A 20,216-nucleotide genomic window follows, 5' to 3' on the forward strand; every position below is an offset into this window, starting at 1 on the left:
GAGGTTTGGGCTCCTACGAACACTTCGATCCTACCGTCCGATCCTTACGACCGTGCCATGGCTCGCTTCTAGGCCAAGTACATCGATGACAAGGTCTTTAAAATTTGAAGGTTATACGTACAAATAAGAAAGTTTGGAGGGGTGTATATGCAAAAATAACTTTTCCTTGTAACAGGTGCCTCTTTCACTTAGGATCATCATGGGGACTCCTCTCAGGGAGCAAGGAAGAAGCAGTGAACCAAATCCTCACCACACTGCCGCTGCTAGAGAAGGTGTTTGAGAAGTGCAGCAAAGGAAACGACTTCTTTGGCAATGAGACAGTAGGCTACGTTGACATTGCCTTGGGTTGCTACTTGGGTTGGTTGAAAGCAACGGAGAAGATGAATGGCTTCACAATTCTGGATGAATCCAAGACTCCTTTGTTGGTAGGATGGGCAAATCGTTTCTGCTCGCATGACTCGGTGAAGGAAGTGATGCCAGAGGTTGAGAAGCTAGTCGAACTCGGCAAGAAGGTCCGAGCCAAGCTCAATGTTGCTCCTGCTAATTGAGTGAATTAACCATGATAGCTGGGCTAAAATAATAGTTGCTTACTGGGATGGATATAGTAATCAAATATTCTAGTAATATTATAAGAGTTTACTTAATTGAAAGTGTGGGAATTTGTGTTATTTTGTAGCACTTTGATTCGAGTAATTTGATGAGAAATCATGTGACTGACTTATTGCACAAAATTGCCATTTCTCTTTCTATTTTGGTGCTGAGTGTTAATCAAACAATAATCAAAATATAGAGTATTATTTTAAAAAAAATCTAATTATTATAATTACCCGTTCCACTGAGCTCAAAACACTTTAAAATTCAATCAACCAAACGCCCCAAAAATTTGCACGAAAAAGAGAAATTTGTTTTTAACGAATAAAATAGTGATTTATTATACTTTAAACATCTTTGAAAAGTGTAGCAAAACAACCTCTGACAGGCCCAACATCAATAATCTGAAAAAATAAGCTGTTTATAGAAAAATATTAAACAAAAACCTAAGCAGTGACGTCACAAGAGAACACCTTAATTATATTATAGTTTTTTTTTTTGGGGTGGGGGGGACACCTATTTTATAAAGTAATATTCTTTTCTTTCTTCCAGATAGATTGCCTCGTCAGCTCGTCTCGAGTATTGCTCTAATTATTTATTATCTTTCTTAGCTACCAATATATGGAACTTTTCTTACTTCTAGAACATTTAATCCATCAGCATTAGGCTATCACCGTAGCAAATTGAAAGGAGTACCCGTGAAATAAGATATCAAAGTGATTCTAATTTAAATTAAAATTTAATAAAATTTATATATAATATCTGGCCTTTTTAGCTAAATTTATATTTTTATTATTTATAAATTGAGTCCTCTTATTTAGTGTAAAAAATAATCTGAATTAGATTTTAACTAATATCGTAAGAATATTTTATTAATTAAATATATTTTATTTTTAAAATACTTTAAATAACTAAAATGTCCTTATGTTAACCCGTCCTTGATGGGGAATCAGATGTCTTCGAGAGTTGACTTCGAGGGCACGAATTCTAGGGAGAGAGGTGGGGATGACGAGGGAGGAGAGAATAAGGCCGAAAGAGGGAGAATGATTGGGTTTACACCAGGTGGAGAAGGGTTGGGTTGAGTTTTGTTGTTTAGTTAGTTTAGATTGGGTTGAAGGTATTTATATTATTTTCTTAGTATACTTAATTAAACCTAGGAGTTTTATTAAATTTAATTAAAAGATTTAAAGACAAGATGTTTTCTATACATATTCGTTAAATTATAAAACTAAATTTATAAATAATAAAATTATTTATATATATATATAAATTTTGCTAAAAGTCAGAGTGGTATATGTAATTTTTTCTAAAATTTATCACTCTCGAATTTAAAATAATCTTCACTTTTGATCCGTATGTTAAAGGATTGAAGCATACTCTTTCTAAACGCAACGTCTAAAATAATCTCCACTTGGTCCATATGTCAGAATGATTGAAAGCATACTCTTTCTAAAATCATAGTCTCTGTGCTTTGCTATCCTTTTTTTATTGCCTCGGATAGATGAATGGTGTTAGCCAGCCGGCTGCAGGACAAGAAGCAGTGGATATGTATGGAAGATTATCAATAAACACCCTATCATTTAGTCATTTTGCGCCTTAACACCTAGCTGCCTGTCATCAAACTCTTCTTTTCTTTACCTTAATTTTTTTTATAAGATAAACAAATTGGTTAATAAATAACTGAGCGAATTACCTACTTATAATCGGATCCATCTCTTTTACCTATATTTTTGCCATTGGGTTTTTGGAAAACACCCTAAAACGAAAAGAAGTAATGTTTGACCTCAAATATAAAAGAAAATTATTTAATTGTATGCTATTCTAAAGATGATAGTTATATATAAACCTCTCAAAATATCTATTATTTGTATATATATCCATCCGATCAATTTTTTTAAGTTAAGGTCTCAATAATTTAATAAAAAAGATAAAATATTTTTCACCAAGAAAATTTATGAAAATTAGAATAAGTATAGTTTTATCTTTTTATATCTAATTGTTTAGATTTAAATCCAAAAGGTTAAAATTATAAAAGGTATACGACAAAAATCATATATTTTAAAGGATATATATATAACTATAAAACTTAGAGGGGAGGGGGCACCCAAGCAAATAAGTTATTTTTATAGGGTATGTTTGAAAAAAAAGCCCAAAAAGAAAAGAGAAGACAAAAGGACTACGTAGGGTCTGAAATAAAAAATATCCAAGTCCACGGTACTCCGATCTCGAGGCTTCCCAAGATATAAAACAAAAAAGGGTTCAACGTCGAAATTTGCTGGGACACTTCCGCAAGAGTAAAGGCTATATAATATACATACACACTCGCACATCATCATCATCTAATCTTGATGGATATCTTCTTCTCCAAGTCCAACCCTTCTTCCTTGGCTGCAACCATAGCCCTCCTTCTGGTATGCATCATCACCTTCGGATTAATCCTTAGTAGGAGTAGGGGTAGGAGACGAAGCCGCACTAGAAATCGGTACCCGCCCGTAGCCGGCACCGTCTTCCATCAGTTGTACAACGTCCGCCGGCTTCATGACTACCACACGGATCTCTCGCGCAAGCACAAGACCTTCAGGTTGCTCGCCCCTTTCCGCCACCAGATCTACACCACCGACCCCGCCGTCGTCGAGCATATCCTCAAAGCTAACTTTTCCAATTATGGCAAGGTAAATTGCAATATTTCTGTGACTTTGGACTGTTTTATTTTCCGATGCAGTATTGGATATGATCATCGTCTTTTTGTGACACCGTTTAATTTGGTTAATATGATGTGTGTGTGTGTGTGTGTGTTTTTTTTTAACTCAGAATAAAGTTTAAGTATTTTTACGTAATCATCGCGTTACATTTTTTTAGGATTAGACCGTAAAGTTTGACCAGGCTCAACTTAGCTCAACTCGAGTTGGGTTTGGCATTGGGCTCGGCATCAGCTTCCTCTTCTTCCTCCACTATATTAGCTTCCTCCTCCTTTATTAACCATCTCCTCCGGTCTCCTCCTCTATTGGCATGTCGTCGCTTTCTCCATCTATTTCCTACTCCTCCTTCGGCAAACCGTCATTCATGCTGTCGCCACCATCTCATCCTCTAATCAAGCTCAAGCTTGGTTGAGTTGGACCGAGCTTAAGCATAATTAGAAATCTCGAAAGTAATTTTAAACCGAGCATAAGTCGGAACCGATTCACTCAGTCTCAGCTTATTTACACCCCTAATTAGGATCATCGGTTATCCTCTTAGAGCTAAGTTTATTTATTTATTATTGTGCAGCCTTCGATCCCGGCGTTTCTCTATCATCGGCATCTTTCCATTAATTAAGTGGGTCCTCTTTTAATTTAGTCTCAAGTACAAACCAGATCAGCACCAGTATATGAAATAAGTTCTCTGATCTCTCTCCTCTTTGATTCCTTTCTTGGCTTTTTTCAATCATTTCTGCTTGACTTTAGACTGACATCTATTATAATTTTTTCAAGTGTAAAAATAATAATAATTCTGAAGGAGTACAGGACAAAGTTTCGATAAATCTACTGTATAATCAATCAACAGTGATCAAAGCATTTAATCAGGTGAATTTTTATTTTTTAGAATTTTCTTTTGCATGTTAAAGTAGTTCTTATTAAATTACTGTGATTAGTTTCAACCTTTTAACTTTATTGATTTAATCCTGTGACTACTATTTTACATATGATATATATTAAGTTCAAGATCATATTAAGTATAACATGCAGTTCGTTCATTTAATATCTTATTTCAGGGAGAGTTTAACTACGTGACCACGAAGGATTTATTTGGAGATGGTATATTTGCCGTAGATGGTGACAAGTGGCGCCAACAAAGAAAGCTTGCAAGCTTTGAGTTCTCAACAAGAGTCTTAAGAGACTCCAGTGGCGCGATCTTCATAAAGAATGCAGCCAAGCTTGCTCATTTGATCTCCAAGAACGTAGAGTCGAATAACACAATGGATATTCAAGTAAGTCTCTTGATAGTCGTTGTTGTTTTTATTCTGAGTAATTAAAAGATATAATGCTAAAAGTCTTTATTAATTTGCAGGACTTGTTCATGAAATCTACAATGGACTCTATCTTCCGTATTGGCTTTGGAATGGAATTGGACTGCTTACACGGATCCCATGATGGAAGTATTTTTGCAAAGGCATTTGATGATGCCAGTGAGTTCATCGTGCTGCGGTATGTTAATGTCTTCTGGAAGATCCAGAAATTTCTCAATGTTGGCCCTGAGGCCATACTTAGGAAAAGAATCAAAGAAGTTGATGATTTTGTATACAAGTTGATTCACGCGAGAGTGGACGAAATTCTGAAACGAGGAAGTGATTCTGTGAGTAATAGTCTAAAACTACTCTCTCTCTCTCTCTCTCTCTCTCTCTCTCTCTGGTATAAATTGTTTTATCTGTGAAAGAGTTTAAGAAATTTAAAATTCTGGGTCTGGAAAGTTGAAGATTATCTCATTTTGCTTATATAAACACATGATTGTTGGTTTATTATCTTGCGTCGCACGATGAGACATAATATATAAGTTTATCCTCAATTAGATCCAATTACTCTTGACATAATTATCTATAAATTATAGGTGGAAAGGGATGATATACTGTCAAGATTTGTGGACGAAACTAGAAAGATCTCTGAAGAAATAAATTACCAGTATCTAAGAGACATCATATTGAACTTTGTAATTGCTGGTAAAGACACCACAGCAGGCACACTCTCTTGGTTTCTCTACATGATATGCAAGAACCCACAGGTACAAGATAATATTTTCCAAGAAGTAAAGGAAGCAACCAGAGCTAGCGAGGATGCAACCATCGATGAATTCTCACGAAGTTTAACAGATGAAGCTCTTAACAAGATGCAATATCTTCATGCTACTTTGACTGAGGCACTAAGATTATATCCTGCCGTTCCTTTGGTAAGTTAATTTTACCGTTACTTATATATATATATATATTTAATTTTTACACTATGATCTAATACCACATTATATCATTTTAAATAGTTAAAAAAAAAATTTGTATGCATACCTTTCTAAATTTTATATTCAAAATCTTCTCAGTAATTGAGCAGATGAAAAGAAATACATACTCTATACAAAATATTAACGCTTAATTATGTTTTGAGATATATTCATACATCAAATAAGAGTTTAAGAAGTATTTATATAAAAACTAAATATTTAGAAGGATATACATATAAATAAGAGAATGCAGGAGTAGTTTAACTTAGTTTTATCGTTCAACTTCATCATTAATGTCATACTGATGCGTTCACCGGGTAGTTGACGATTAATTAAATTTTATTTTATTGACAGGATAATAAGGTTTGCTTCTCAGATGATGTGCTTCCTAATGGGTTTAATGTTAGAAAAGGTGACATTGTTTTCTATCAACCATACGCCATGGGGCGTATGGAATACTTATGGGGCCAAGATGCTGAAATATTTCGACCAGAGAGGTGGCTAAATGAAAATGGAATTTTCGAACCTGGAAGCCCTTTCAAATTTACAGCTTTTCAGGTAAGAAAATGAGAAAAATTTCAGACTACTTTTCTTCTATTTCTTTAAATTTATAAATTGTAAGGGTCGTTTTTGCAAATAACCACCTGCAATATGTTTTTTTTCGATATTTGCGAAAAAATCAGTTCAAATTTAAGTAATTTACAATTCGATAAACCCCCAGGTGGATATTTGTAAAATTGCCCTATTTTTTTAAAAAAAATTGCTGTCGTTAAATACTTAATTTGCGTTTATAGGCTGGGCCAAGAATTTGTCTGGGAAAAGAATTTGCCTATAGACAGATGAAGATATTTGCCGCTGTGCTTCTCCGTTTCTTCGTGTTCAAACTCAGAGACGAGGAAGCAGTCGTCAATTACAGAACCACAATAACACTTCATATCGAGAACGGCCTCCTGCTTTACGCTATTCCGAGATAATACGGGGTGAAAAATGTGAAATTTAGTTGATTATATTTGGGTCCTATTTATGATTTGCTACGTGTATCTTCTTACGTCTGGACGTATCGGTAAATAAATTCACTTCTGTGAGAAATATTATACATTCTCTTTCCTTATTTTTAAGGACATAGCTCCTAGATTAGGGGTCGATGAGGCTCGAGCTCGGCTCGTAGGATTAATAGCCTGGTTTCAATATATGACTAACATCTAATAATCTTTATGAAAAAAAATATTTAGTAGGTAGGATTCAAAATCAAATCGAATAGTAAAATTTATTTTAACCAACGATACTATCTAATATATATATATATATATATATATATTATTTTACATATCATATATGAGTTTATTTGAACTGAGCTCGAGCGAGTTGACTCAGCTAGATTAGCCTTTAAATTCATCTCACATCTGTACCGATGTTTGTCGGACACGCGGAGGCATGTCCCGGTATTAAGTCTACGCTAAATTTTTTGCACCGGGAATTAAGTGGTTGTGTTTCTTATAACGTCGTTCTCCCGGGGCCGGTGAAAAAAGTAGTTGATATTATTAAATTGGACGGTTGTGTGTCATTGCATCAAGGTCGCAGGAGGCGGCGTTGGAGCTGATGGATTTTGCTTTCAATGCCATCACTTCTGAAATATCTAGAAATTCGATTTCGATTTTAATTTTAAATTTTAACTTTAGATAATCTTACTCAAAAGTATGAAAATCATCTTGCATTTATAGTCGTTTTTCCTCGTCTACCTATAAACTGTCAGTAAGAAAGAAAAATTAATTTTGAGGCGTTAAGGTAAAACGTGTGCTAAAATGCTAAATATTTTATATGATATGATGTGATTGATAATAAACTTGGCTATATAAAGATGTGTGTGAAGCTCCCAGATCTTCTCAATCTTCTCCTAGCCCACAGAAACTCAAGTGTAATGGATTTCCTACCACCCTTCCACTTCCCCAGCTTTCCTGCAGCCGTAGCAATCCCCGGACTCATCGTACTAGCTTTCTATGTACTGAAACGTTGGTCTAATCCAAGAAAAAGGAATCCCAATTACCCACCCATAGCAGGCACTATCTTCCACCAGTATCTCAACCTCCATCGATTGTTAGACTACCAGACTGACCTCTCTCGCAGGTACAAGACCTTTCGCATACTCACCCCCTTCTGCAATTATGTCTTCACTGTTGATCCAAACAATGTGGAGTACATCCTCAAGACTAACTTCGCAAACTACGGCAAGGTATAAAGTTCCTCAAACATGGCTTCTTTGATTTGGTCTAATTGGGTAAAAGATTGGATTTACTGAAGTTGGTCGAGGAGTTTTGATGCAGGGAGAGTTGACGTATGATATTATGAGAGACCTCCTTGGTGATGGGATCTTTGCAGTGGATGGGGAGAAGTGGCGACATCAAAGGAAGATTGCAAGCTATGAGTTCTCCGCCAAGGTGTTGAGGGATTACAGCAGTGCGGTCTTCAGAGAAAACGCTACTGAGCTTGCTGGGATTGTATCAGATATGGCCTTATCTAACCAGATGATGGATATGCAAGTAATTAAATGGCTGCGGTTTTTCTTTCTCTTTTAGTTTTTTTATTATTCCTTCAATAACCGTATATGTTTTGCAAATTAAATGGGAAAAATAAAATGATTTCTTTGCGTATGGTAGAGATAATTGTTTATCCGGTCGATAAAGATCTAATTCTTAATATCTTTAAGAATATAATAAGAATGCAATAAATTTAAAAGATATTAATGATTCAGCACACATTTGCTCTTAGAATTTAGCTATACAGTTCAATAGGTAATTATTATTATTTAAATATATTGTCTTGCATTCATTTTTTGATAATTATATTATCTTAATAATTTATCAGGTAAAAGATATATATATTCTTAGGCAAATACTTTAATATTTTTTTAAAAAAATTTATAATCTTAATCTATCGGCTATAATAGCTACTTTTCATATTAAATACTTTAATACCGGTTTCTCGGTTTCAAAATCACATTAGATAAAAAAAATGTATATTAGTCAAGAAGATTTGATTACCTGTGTCTAACTTTTAAATTGCACTTTTTTTTTTCGTTAAGATTTTTCTCTTAGATATCATTATGACTTTATTATAAAAGATACCATTTAATACTAAATAATTTAAATTTGATTCTTTAGAGATAAATTTAATTTAAATATGATTCTCTATCTCTATATGTTATTAGATTTAATTTAAATCAATTTTAAACTAATGAGAAATATATGTAATACTAAAAAATATTCAAAGAGATAAAATTTACTTAAATTTTCATCAAGTTAATTATAAAAAAAGACATCAATACCTTTATTATGATATATATACATTACTATTAGTCAAAGATATATATATTTTACTTGATAAAATATTAAGATAATATAATTGTCAAAAGATAATGTATAAGTACTATATTTAAAAATAATAATTACCCATTGAATCAGTAATATCTTTTAAAATTTTTATATTCCTATTATACCATTGAAGATTTTAACCGTTATATCTTTATCAAACCAATTGATAAACAATTAAATATATGGTAGGAAAGAAGATCTCCTCCTGTTCTTAACTGGGAGTAATGTATGCATATATAATAAGAGCATTAATATCTTTTTATAATTAACTTGATGAAAATTTAATTAAATTTTATCTATTTAATTATTTTTAAATTATTTACATATATATATATATATATATATCTCTTGTTAGTTTCAAATTAATCTAAATTAAATTTAATAACGGATAGAGATAGAGAATCATATTTAAATAAAGTCTATTTCCAAATAATTATATTTAAATAATTTAATGTTAAATAATATCTTCTATAATTATGGTATAATTATATCTAAGAGAGAGAAATCTTAAAAGAAAAAAACTTATAATCTGGAAGTTAGACACACGTAATAAATTTTTCTTGACTAATATGCCATTTTTTTAAAGTAATGTGATTTTAGAAACAATAGAAAAAATCGATATTAAATATGAAAACTTGTTATTATAATCAATAGATTAAGATTATAAATTTTAGAGGGGTATTAAACTATTCGTCGGGAAACAAACTTGCTTATCACACGAAGAATTTTGAATAATGCCCTTTAATAAATATATAATCCAGATTAAGTTGAAAGGGAAGATCGAGAAAGAGAAGACTTAGTGTAAACTTGATATATTGGACCATTAATGATTAAGATATGATTATCTGTTTGCATGATCATCTCAATCGCTCTTTTCAGGAATTATTCATGAAAGCTACACTTGATTCGATATTTAGAATTGGATTTGGGTGTGAACTGGGAGTGTTGTCTGGGTCGAATAAAGAAGGAAAGGCGTTTGCAAAGGCATTTGACGAGACGAATCGCCAACTGTTGACCCGTTACTTTGATGTCTTCTGGAAAATCAAGAGATTTCTTAACATAGGTTCAGAAGCCATTATGAAGAAAAACGTCAAACTAATTGATGATTTTGTCTATAAAGTGATTGACAGAAAGATCGAGCAGATGTCTAAACAGCAGCAAGAAACTGTAAGTCATAAATAAGCTTGAGCTCTCAAAGTAGTGGCTATTTATATAATGCTCATTTTCATTGCAGCAGATGAAGAAAGAAGACATTTTGTCAAGATTCCTCCTTGAAAGAGAACGCGATCCCGATAACATCAACGAAAGGTACTTGAGAGATATCATCCTGAATTTTATGATTGCGGGGAGGGACACGACAGCAGCGACTCTGTCGTGGTTCTTCTACATGCTATGCAAGCATCCACTTGTTCAAGAAAAGGTAGCCCAAGAAGTAAGAGAGGCAATACTTTTAAAAGATAAGGTAGCAATTGGCGATTTTGCTGCATGTTTAACTGAAGAAGCTCTCAGCAGAATGCAGTATCTGCATGCAGCGCTATCTGAAACACTGAGGCTCTACCCTGCAGTTCCTTTGGTAAATTATTCATGTCTTGTTCATCGAGGCAAGAATTATAACATGATGAATTTTTTATACATTTCTGATTCATGTGGTGTCCGGATTGTAGGACGTTAAGCTTTGCTTCTCGGATGATACATTACCGGATGGCTTCGACATCAAGAAAGGGGATATGGTGAACTATGAACCTTATCCTATGGGTAGAATGAAGTTTCTGTGGGGTGAGGACGCCGAGGAGTTTAAGCCAGAGAGATGGCTTAATGAGGTGGGGGATTTTGTGCCGGAAAACCCTTTTAAGTTTTCTGCCTTCCAGGTAACAACATCTGAGAACTAGTCACTTCCCAATGGCGGTTTATAAAAGGAAATCTAGCATAAGACATAGCAATTTGCTCAGTTTTGCTCTTTTTTTAACTTTTCTCTTCCACTTTGTAGGCCGGTCCTCGTATTTGTTTGGGGAAGGAATTTGCTTATCGACAAATGAAGATCTTGGCAGCCATTCTCGTGTACTTTTTCAGATTCAGGATGTGGGATGAGAAGCAGCAGACTGTCAAGTGCAATGCCATGATAACTCTCCAAATTGATGGTGGTCTCCATCTATGTGCTTCGCATAGATAAAGGTTTGGCCCATCACTGTGTTTAATCTTGTTTCCTCGTACTGTTTGCTGTAAACTTTGTTTGTAGTGTAAGATCATGTATCAAATATCAATGTCAATAGCTACTTTTCCTAGAAAAGTGTACATCTTACAGTGCTAGATGTTTCAGTAAGGATGACTACAATCTTTACTCTTTCTTTGCTGGTTATCGATATCATTCAAATCGCTGAGAAATATTTAGGGGGGTTTGATAGAGTTAAACTAAGTTTGAGCTAATTTTATTTGTAAGTTTTTCTCTTTTGTTTCTTCATCTCTAGAAGTACAGAGAGTAGTCAGGAGAAATTTTTGTAAACATGTACACTAAAAACTTGGAACAATACACTCAATATGTAGTCATGGTTATTGTACATCAAGGAAAGCGACATTAGGAATCTAGCAGAGAAAACAGTCTCCATTATAAAAGGACCACCAGTATATCCCTTTCTAGATATTGGAATCCATCAAATTAGATCAACCAGTTATCCTATTCCTAACTAACACTTATCATGTATATTTAATAGTTGAAAATATAGGATTTATGTGAAGAATCTCAACATGCTAATGTATATAAATGATATATTTGACCTTTTCATTCTTTTATTTTGTATTTCTAGGCCGATCAAAGGAAGCAGTCACCAATTACCAATCGGAGAACGGCCTCCATCTTTATGCCATTCCAAGATAATATATGGTGAAAAATGTTAAATAAATTTGAGTATATGGGTCTTGTATATGATTTCCACACTGTATCTTACATTTCGATGCATTGGTAAATAAATTCACTTTTGTGAGGAATATCATACTCTTTTTTTTTTCTTTTTAATTTTTGAGGAAAAAGCTCGACGAAGAAGTTAAATTGGATCCACTGAAACAGAAACATATGCCCAGGAATTTGCATCATAAATATTTACTGCATAGGATGGAAAAATAGATTGTAATAAACCGGCATAAAAAGGACGTTCCAAGAAAAGTAGCCCCACGTGGCGTGGGAAGTACAAAAGGTCAAACTTTTTAACGATTTCGTTGCGATATCGAACCGATGCATGTCATCGCAATTTGCAACTCGTCCACTTGAGGTGCCACGCTGTGGCTGATGAATTCTGCGTTTAATGCCAAAATTTAAAATGAAAAATATATTAAAAAATAAACTTATCATTACTAGATATATATATCTCTATACTCCACAGTTGCTTGCAGAGGGCTGTGTGAAGCTCCCACTCCCAAATCTTCTCATCTTCTCCTGACCCATAGAAACCTAAGTAATGGATTTCCTACCACCTCTCCACTTCCCCAGCTCTCCTGCAGCCCTAACCATCACCGGACTCGTCGTACTAGCTTTCTATTTACTGAAACGTTGGTCTAATCCAAGAAAAAGGAGTCCTAATTACCCACCCATAGCAGGCACTATCTTCCACCAGTATTTTAACCTTCATCGGTTGTTAGATTACCAGACTGACCTCTCTCATCGGTACAAGACCTTTCGCATACTCACCCCCTTCTGCAACTATGTCTACACCGTTGATCCAATCAACGTGGAGTACATCCTCAAGACCAACTTCGCAAACTACGGCAAGGTATAAATTTCCCCAAACATGGCTCCTTTCATTTGTTTTAATGGGTAAAAGATTGGATTTTGTGAAGTTGGTCGAGGAGTTTTGATGCAGGGAGAGTTGACTTATGATATCATGAAAGATCTCCTTGGCGATGGGATCTTTGCAGTGGATGGGGAGAAGTGGCGACGTCAAAGGAAGATTGCAAGCTTTGAGTTCTCCGCCAAGGTGTTGAGGGATTACAGCAGTGTGGTCTTCAGAGAAAACGCCACTGAGCTTGCTGGGATTGTTTCAGATAGGGCCTTCTCTAACCAGATGATGGATATCCAAGTAATTAAATGGCTGAGGCTTCTTTCTTTCAGTGTTTTTATTCCTTCAATAGCCATATATGTTTTGCAAATTAGATGCGGAAAACCCACCTCCTAATCATTCATCAGGATTTGTCTTAATTTTTTTTTAGATTAAAAAAGCCATTTAATTCATTAAGTGAATATAATCAAAAGTTGGAAAGAGGAGAGAAAGAAAAAGACAGTCTAACCTTGATATATAGTGCATTAATGATGAGGATATGATTGTGTCCGTTTGCATGACCATTTGAATCGCTCTTTTCAGGAATTATTCATGAAAGCTACATTTGATTCAATATTTAGAATTGGGTTTGGGGTTAAACTGGGAGTGTTGTCTGGGTCAAACGAAGAAGGAATGGCTTTTGCAAAGGCATTTGATGAATCTAATTGCCAATTGTTGACCCGTTACGTTGATGTCTCCTGGAAAATCAAGAGATTTCTTAACATAGGTTCAGAAGCCATTATGAAGAAAAACATCAAACTGATTGATGATTTTGTCTATAAAGTGATCGACAGAAAGATTGAGCAGATGTCCAAACAGCAACAAGAAACTGTAAGACATGAATAAGCTTGAGCTCTCAAAGCAATGACTGTTTATATAACGCTCATTTTTCGTTGTAGCAGATGAAGAAAGAAGACATATTGTCAAGATTCCTCCTAGAAAGAGAACGTGATCCTGATAACATTGACAAAAGGTACTTGAGAGATATCATCTTAAATTTTATGATTGCAGGGAGGGACACAACAGCTGCGACTCTGTCATGGTTCTTCTACATGCTTTGCAAGCATCCGCTTGTTCAAGAAAAGGTAGCCCAAGAAGTAAGAGAGGCAATACTATTAAAAGATAAGGTAGCAATTGACGATTTTGCTGCATGTTTAACTGAAGAAGCTCTCAGCAGAATGCAGTATCTGCATGCAGCACTTACTGAAACACTGAGGCTCTACCCTGCAGTTCCTTTGGTAAATTACTCATGTCTTGTTCATTGAGGCAAAAAGTATAGCATGAAGAATTTTTGATATATCTCTGATTTGTGTGGTATCGGGATTGTAGGATGTTAAGCATTGCTTTTCGGATGATACATTACCAGATGGCTTAGACATCAAGAAAGGGGATATGGTGAACTATGAACCTTATCCTATGGGTAGAATGAAGTTTTTGTGGGGTGATGATGCCGAGGAGTTTAGGCCAGAGAGATGGCTTAATGAGGTGGGGGGTTTTGTGCCGGAAAACCCTTTTAAATTTTCTGCTTTCCAGGTAACATCTTAGAGCCAGTCACTTCCCAATGATGGTTTAGAAAAGGAAATCTAGCATAAGAACTAGCAATTTGCTCAGTTATGCTCTTTTTTTTTTTTCTTTCACTTTGTAGGCCGGTCCTCGTATTTGTTTGGGGAAGGAATTTGCTTATAGACAGATGAAGATCTTGGCCGCCATTCTCCTGTACTTTTTCAGATTCAAGATGTGGGATGAGGAGAAGACTGTGAATTGTAAGGCCATGTTAATTCTCCAAATTGATAGTGGACTCCATCTATGTGCTTCGCGTAGATAAAGGTTTGGTCCATCACACTAAGTTTAATCTTGTTTACTCGTATTGTATGTTGTAAACTATGTTGGTCGTGTTCGTGTAACATCATGTATCAAATATCATCGACAACAGCTACTTTTTCCAGGAAAGTGTATCTATCAGGTTGGTCTTACAGAACAAGATGTTTCAGTAAGGATGACTGCAATCTATATTCTTTGTTTGCTGGTCATCGATATCATTGAACTCGCTGAGAAATATTTAGGGGGTACAACTAAGATCTATACGTTTCGAATTAAATTTTTTGGATTGATTGACTTTTTTTTTTTTACAAACAGGCAGCAGCCCCTGTTTCTATGGATTGATTGACTTTAACTAAATTTGAGTTGATTTTTTTAGTAAATTTCTCTCTTTGTTCCTTCATCTCTAGAGGTACAGAGAAGATTATAGTATGCAGTGGGGTTGTAAACAAGTCAAGCTTGAGCAAGAGCTAGCTCGGGTCAAGACCAAAGTTTTCTTAGCTTGAGCTCAAGACGAGCTGGAAAAGGCTGGCTTGAGTCGGTTCGTCTCGACCTCAGAAAGCTCGAGCCTCACTCGATAGCTCGATAAAGCTCTGTAATACAATGTGTATAGCTTTGGCATGTTGCTGTTTGAGATAGCTGGAAAGTGGAGGAACACCTTGAAGGAACACGGCAGAGAGCCAGCAGTGGCTTCTAAGTCGGTGTGGGAGAAATTTGAAGTTGGTAAGTTGCGGAATATCGGAGAGGGGGATATCGAGAATACAGAGAAGACGTTTAAGGTGGACGTGTGGTGTGTTCATTATCAGGCAGAGGCAAGACTTCCCATGAGCAAGGTAGCCAAGATGCTTGAAGGGGAGATGGATATTCCCACACCACCAAACCCATTCAAACATATGCTCGCATTTGGCACAGCTTTGCTTCCATGGAGCGAAGGCAGCAAGGAATCGTCAGCAACTAAGATCTCCTCTTCCACATCGGATCTGGAGGCCAAGATCCAGAAGAACTAAGTCAGCGCCGAGGAGGTCATCTTGCGCCCGCGCCCGGCGAGGAGGAAGCTCGTAACAATGTCCCATAGGAATTCCTTAGAGAAGTGTCCTCGTAACAATGTCCCATAGGAATTGAGACTAGAGGTCGGTCCTTCTCGGCAACTTTACAGGTCTCCTTCTTTCGCTACTGTATGAGTTCGAGCGAGAGGTCGTGGATCGGTGGAGAGCTCGGGTGAGATTGTTCCTATGAATGCATTAGCGTCATGCTTCATTTTATTATTTTATTGTGCTATCGGGTTTGATGTTTTTTTTTTAAATATAGTGCTGTTTATTATAGGTTAATTGTGAGGATCATGTAAAAGAGTCTTCACGTTATCTCCCTTTTTTTTATTATTATGATGTATTAAACTGCATTTATAAATTTAAATGTTAATGAACTGTTCTCACATAAGAACTTTCCCTTTCATATAAAGATCGTATGATAATATGAGGATGGTATTTGGAAGTTGGAACCACATTAGGTCAGTCTCGGTATCCATGATCAATCGAACTGGTGGAGGTATTATCTCGTTGACACCTAGAATTTGCACCATGGACCATTCGTTGAAAGCTTTCTAATCTGGGGTTTTGGAGCCACCCCTTTTGTTTAATATTCTTTAAGGTTTGATATGCTTCTGTTTCGAATTGGCCGACCTTTGGAAAGTTACGCCTCCGATGTATTTGAGAAATAGAATTCAGGAAAGATTTTACTGTGCACTTATATTTTCTCTTAGTTTATGAGAATAAACTAAAAACTAAGAGACCCGAAATGTAATATTAGAAACATAAGTTGTGAACTAGAAATTTATGATGATGTGGGGTGTGAAATGTAACCTTTCCTGAGAATTTAGTGAGATCAGACGTTGCTGGTTACAGCTCATAAGCCTACTTTTGCTCTACAGCTCACACCCAATAGATCCAAAATCTTAGAAACAGACCCAAATGGCGAAAGTTTCTAGTTTGCTCCACTCTCCTTTGATGTCCTCTTCCACTATGAAGATTGAAACCCTCTTGGTTTCCCTCTTGTTCCTTTCCACTTTTGCTACTAGCTCCGATGTCGAACGAGAGACCTACATAGTTCATGTGCAACATCAAGAAGATGCTGACATCAAGACTTGGCACAGATCATTCTTGCCAGAGACAACCGCAGACTCCCAAGATTCACTACTGATCTATTCCTACAGTGAAGTCTTCAGTGGTTTTGCTGCAAGGCTCACCAAGCAAGAACTCAAGGTCTTGCAGGAGAAAGATGGGTTCATTCACACCTACCATGATCAACTCCTCCCCTTGGCAACCACTCACTCTCCGGACTTCCTTGGCCTCCATGTTGGAAGTGGATTCTGGACTGGTTCTGGGCTAGGGAAGGGTGTTATAATTGGACTTCTGGACACTGGAATACTACCCACGCACCCTTCTTTTAGTGATGAAGGCTTGCCTCCACCTCCTAGTAAATGGAAGGGCTCCTGCGGATTTAATGGTAGTAATCTTTGCAACAAGAAAGTTATAGGAGCGCAGGCTTTTGGGAGCAATGCTGCATTTGATGACTCGGGTCATGGCACCCACACAGCGAGCACGGCTGCGGGGAATTTTGTCAGAGATGCAAGTGTTCAAGGAAATGCCAATGGGACCGCAGTTGGCATGGCTCCCCATGCCCACTTGGCAATTTATAAGGTGTGTAGCCGTAGTCGTTGCTCCATTGTCGATATCTTAGCTGGCTTGGACGCTGCTGTTAAGGATGGGGTGGATGTGCTATCTTTCTCCCTTGGCGGTGGTTCCACCCCGTTTAATTATGATCCAATTGCGATTGCCACCTTCAAAGCCATGGAGAAAGGGATATTTGTTAGTTGTGCTGCAGGGAATGGAGGACCCTTGCCGAGTACGATCTCAAATGAGGCACCTTGGGTCCTCACAGTGGCTGCAGGTACAACGGATAGAGCCATAAGGGCCACTGTTAAGCTCGGCAATGGGCTGGAATTTGACGGTGAATCACTATACCAACCTAAGAACTTTAGCTCCACTATGTTGCCTTTGGTGTACCCTGCAATGTTCAATACTTCTGTAAGTGCCGATTGCAGCTCCCTGGTTGGATTGGATTTTAATGGCAAGGTAGTGCTATGCGAAAGTACCGGGTTGACAGGAAGAATTGATGAAGGGATTTCTGTGCTAGGCGCTGGGGGTGCTGCCATGATACTTATGAATCCGAAGGTCGACGGGTACACCACTTTTGCCGACGCTCACTTTCTTCCTGCATCGCATGTGAGCTATGCCGCAGGGTGTCAGATCGTATCTTACTTGAATTCAACTGCTAATCCTACTGCAGCGATTTTGTTCAAGGGGACGGACGTCGGATCATCCCCTGCTCCGACGGTTGTGTTCTTCTCTTCAAGGGGGCCTGGTAAAGCTAGCCCAGGTATTATAAAGCCAGATATCACAGGACCAGGCATGAACATATTAGCAGCATGGGCGCCAAGCCAAGCAAATCCTAGTGAACAAAGCTTTAACATAGTCTCTGGTACTTCTATGTCAACTCCTCATCTCAGTGGTATTGCTGCTCTTATCAAGGGTGTGCACCCACATTGGTCTCCTGCTGCAATCAAATCTGCAATCATGACAACATCTGATGACGTTGATCACAGGGGCGAGCCGATTAAGGATGAGCAGTATCAAAAGGCTAGCTTCTTTGCCATGGGTGCAGGCTATGTGAATCCATCAAAAGCAGTTGATCCGGGACTAATTTATGACCTTGATGTCAATGATTACATAGCCTATCTTTGTGGGTTAGAACTAGGAGACTCTGGAGTGTCAGCGATAGCTCATCGTAACATTAGCTGTTCCAATATTGAAAATATTACTGAATCAGACCTGAATTACCCGTCGATACTAGTAAATCGACAGTCTTATCCAATTGTGGTGAATAGAACAGTCACAAACGTGGGGAAAGCAAACTCAACATACGAAGTGAAGGTGGACATGCCTGGGGAAGTTTCAGTGATTGTGCAGCCGCAAACTTTGCATTTTGTGAAGGTGAATGAGAAGAGGAGCTTCACAGTGAAGGTGGACTGCAGCAGTTTGGGAAGCAACAGTACTGCTGAGGGAAATCTGATGTGGGTTTCAGATGAACTTATTGTGAGAAGTCCTATTGTTGTTTACCCCAAAATTTAGTGGCTGCGTAGCAGCAATTTTGCATGTCTCAATAATCAAACTCCTCTATATAAAGTGCTTTTGTAGTACAATATTTCTGTAATATTATTTGTATGATACAAGCAGATGGGGCGTTCTCCGTTGACAATTAGAAGCAATATCTGCTATGATTACATGAACTGAAGTTATATATGAATCAATAGATGGACACCTTCTAACCTGAATAAAACTGAAGTTTTGCAACTACGGTTGTAATAAAACAAATGAAGAGATAACCTCTAGTTGTGCCATGTCTTTAAATGGCACTATCACTTGCTACCAGAATCCATAAAGTATCTTAACTTGGGTCCCAGTCTGAATACTAGCAAAGGCACATTCTGTGCTTGTCATCCATTACTATGCTATTAATGTTGAGATATTCTCTTTTCTTACTCAGAGAAGTAATCCTGCGGAAAGCAAAGCATTTGAGTAATTGCAAGTTATCTTCCTTTTTTTTTCGTGGAGATTGAGAAGTCCATTAGTAGACAAGTCAAGTGCAGTCGATGCCAACTAGCAACTTAGGTAATGCCAAATCAAAAAACACATCAAGCCAGGTGGAAAACTACACTGCCACTGTGAGAATTTGCTCTAACTGTTCGTAAATTCGAGTGCCAAGGCATTGCTCGTGCAAACAAACGCAAAAAAAAAGCTTTGATATCTCTTTGGATTTGTCTTTGCCATTGTGACCCAAAAAAAATTAAAGAACTTACCAGAGAAGTGAAAGTTAGGCCAATTCATACCGTCCATTTAAAAAGGATATTATTTAACACCCATCTCGTAAAACTGATTCAGTCGTTCACATTTCATAAGCTATAATTAGGATTTAGCTTGGATTTGTTAGACTTTGGCTTCTAGATTGAGAATAAATTGGATTAAATCTCGTTTAACACCAGAAACACCAGAGAAAAGTTAGCTAGGTAGGATAAATGTAAATATAACCTTTATTGACTAATTAGTTCTTTAATGAAGGATCGAACTTTTTCTGAATTCACTACCGTGAAACCGTGAAAACGGCACTGGGTGTCAATAAACTGACAAAACCGGCTTTAGTAAGCGTTGGATAAGATTGAAAAATATAGATGGCTACGAAAGTATTTGCCGCAAATTTCCATTAATGAAAAAAAAGAATGCTTCGCTTCCTCTATAAATACTTGGATACACCAAAAAGTCCTGTCTAGTTCACAACAAGCTAACGGGAAGGAATTAAAAGAAACGTCCATGGAGAGCCATGTTTTGCTTGTTGTATGCGTCATTCTTCTATTCTCGCCGGCTTTGGAGGCGGAGGAATGCTATGCAAGTTGCTGGGACAAGTGCACGCAATCTTGGATTCGGTGCATAAGCGCCTGCTTCGTTTTCTGCTCACCAAAATGTACGTACTAATTAATCTCCCTCTCTCATTATTTTCTATATTAATATTCTAACAGATCTTGTTTGCTTATGATTCTCACATCTCTGCTAATTAT

The 20,216-nt window shown here is 36.8% G+C and overlaps 5 protein-coding genes across 9 annotated transcripts; all 5 read left to right on the forward strand.

The window, feature by feature from the left end:
- The first annotated feature begins 2,921 nt into the window (after nucleotides 1-2,921).
- Nucleotides 2,922-6,654, forward strand: LOC140767437 (cytochrome P450 704C1-like). Of its 2 annotated transcripts, XM_073107343.1 has the most exons (8): nucleotides 3,122-3,263; nucleotides 3,859-3,961; nucleotides 4,059-4,154; nucleotides 4,343-4,558; nucleotides 4,639-4,923; nucleotides 5,176-5,511; nucleotides 5,911-6,114; nucleotides 6,351-6,654. In XM_073107343.1, the coding sequence occupies exons 2-8, from the start codon at nucleotides 3,959-3,961 to the stop codon at nucleotides 6,528-6,530; spliced, it is 1,320 nt and encodes a 439-aa protein (XP_072963444.1). In that variant the 5' UTR covers nucleotides 3,122-3,263; nucleotides 3,859-3,958; the 3' UTR covers nucleotides 6,531-6,654. The 2 variants fall into 2 exon arrangements, with proteins under 2 accessions (XP_072963443.1, XP_072963444.1); XM_073107342.1 differs by lacking the exons at nucleotides 3,859-3,961; nucleotides 4,059-4,154 and having other exon boundaries at nucleotides 2,922-3,263.
- Nucleotides 6,655-7,430: 776 nt separating this feature from the next.
- On the forward strand, nucleotides 7,431-11,906 carry LOC140767435 (cytochrome P450 704C1-like). 2 transcript variants are annotated; one of them, XM_073107340.1, is made up of 7 exons: nucleotides 7,431-7,786; nucleotides 7,878-8,093; nucleotides 9,804-10,091; nucleotides 10,159-10,497; nucleotides 10,589-10,792; nucleotides 10,912-11,096; nucleotides 11,726-11,906. In XM_073107340.1, the coding sequence occupies exons 1-6, from the start codon at nucleotides 7,475-7,477 to the stop codon at nucleotides 11,092-11,094; spliced, it is 1,542 nt and encodes a 513-aa protein (XP_072963441.1). In that variant the 5' UTR covers nucleotides 7,431-7,474; the 3' UTR covers nucleotides 11,095-11,096; nucleotides 11,726-11,906. The 2 variants fall into 2 exon arrangements, with proteins under 2 accessions (XP_072963441.1, XP_072963442.1); XM_073107341.1 differs by having other exon boundaries at nucleotides 10,162-10,497.
- A 407-nt stretch (nucleotides 11,907-12,313) lies between these two features.
- LOC140766533 (cytochrome P450 704C1-like) lies at nucleotides 12,314-15,968 on the forward strand. 3 transcript variants are annotated; one of them, XM_073105928.1, is made up of 7 exons: nucleotides 12,314-12,685; nucleotides 12,776-12,991; nucleotides 13,274-13,561; nucleotides 13,633-13,968; nucleotides 14,060-14,263; nucleotides 14,376-14,557; nucleotides 14,959-15,968. In XM_073105928.1, exons 1-6 carry the CDS (start codon nucleotides 12,374-12,376, stop codon nucleotides 14,553-14,555), a joined length of 1,536 nt encoding a protein of 511 aa, XP_072962029.1. In that variant the 5' UTR covers nucleotides 12,314-12,373; the 3' UTR covers nucleotides 14,556-14,557; nucleotides 14,959-15,968. The 3 variants fall into 3 exon arrangements, with proteins under 3 accessions (XP_072962029.1, XP_072962030.1, XP_072962028.1); XM_073105929.1 differs by having other exon boundaries at nucleotides 14,967-15,968; XM_073105927.1 differs by lacking the exon at nucleotides 14,959-15,968 and having other exon boundaries at nucleotides 14,376-14,934.
- LOC140766817 (G-type lectin S-receptor-like serine/threonine-protein kinase SD2-5) lies at nucleotides 15,169-15,555 on the forward strand. Its single transcript, XM_073106474.1, has one exon. It carries the CDS (start codon nucleotides 15,169-15,171, stop codon nucleotides 15,553-15,555), a length of 387 nt encoding a protein of 128 aa, XP_072962575.1.
- A 544-nt stretch (nucleotides 15,969-16,512) lies between the features above and the next one.
- On the forward strand, nucleotides 16,513-18,850 carry LOC140767340 (subtilisin-like protease). The gene has a single exon (XM_073107205.1). It carries the CDS (start codon nucleotides 16,516-16,518, stop codon nucleotides 18,733-18,735), a length of 2,220 nt encoding a protein of 739 aa, XP_072963306.1. The 5' UTR covers nucleotides 16,513-16,515; the 3' UTR covers nucleotides 18,736-18,850.
- The last annotated feature ends 1,366 nt before the right edge of the window (nucleotides 18,851-20,216 follow it).

The sequence above is a fragment of the Typha angustifolia genome, chromosome 9, assembly GCF_048772165.1.
Source record: "Typha angustifolia cultivar Huaian chromosome 9, ASM4877216v1, whole genome shotgun sequence".
NCBI lineage: Eukaryota > Viridiplantae > Streptophyta > Magnoliopsida > Poales > Typhaceae > Typha > Typha angustifolia.

Excerpts from the sequence above, each read along its gene's own strand:
- LOC140767437 (XM_073107342.1), top strand. The coding sequence starts at position 2,940 with ATGGATATCTTCTTCTCCAAGTCCAACCCTTCTTCCTTGGCTGCAACC. Across the intron at positions 5,512-5,910 it reads TATATCCTGCCGTTCCTTTG|GATAATAAGGTTTGCTTCTC; the intron begins GTAAGTTAATTT and ends TTTTATTGACAG. Across the intron at positions 6,115-6,350 it reads TCAAATTTACAGCTTTTCAG|GCTGGGCCAAGAATTTGTCT; the intron begins GTAAGAAAATGA and ends TTGCGTTTATAG.
- LOC140767435 (XM_073107340.1), top strand. The coding sequence starts at position 7,475 with ATGGATTTCCTACCACCCTTCCACTTCCCCAGCTTTCCTGCAGCCGTA. Across the intron at positions 7,787-7,877 it reads ACTTCGCAAACTACGGCAAG|GGAGAGTTGACGTATGATAT; the intron begins GTATAAAGTTCC and ends GTTTTGATGCAG. Across the intron at positions 10,498-10,588 it reads TCTACCCTGCAGTTCCTTTG|GACGTTAAGCTTTGCTTCTC; the intron begins GTAAATTATTCA and ends TCCGGATTGTAG.
- LOC140767340 (XM_073107205.1), top strand. The coding sequence starts at position 16,516 with ATGGCGAAAGTTTCTAGTTTGCTCCACTCTCCTTTGATGTCCTCTTCC.
- LOC140766817 (XM_073106474.1), top strand. The coding sequence starts at position 15,169 with ATGTTGCTGTTTGAGATAGCTGGAAAGTGGAGGAACACCTTGAAGGAA.
- LOC140766533 (XM_073105928.1), top strand. The coding sequence starts at position 12,374 with ATGGATTTCCTACCACCTCTCCACTTCCCCAGCTCTCCTGCAGCCCTA. Across the intron at positions 12,686-12,775 it reads ACTTCGCAAACTACGGCAAG|GGAGAGTTGACTTATGATAT; the intron begins GTATAAATTTCC and ends GTTTTGATGCAG. Across the intron at positions 12,992-13,273 it reads ACCAGATGATGGATATCCAA|GAATTATTCATGAAAGCTAC; the intron begins GTAATTAAATGG and ends CGCTCTTTTCAG.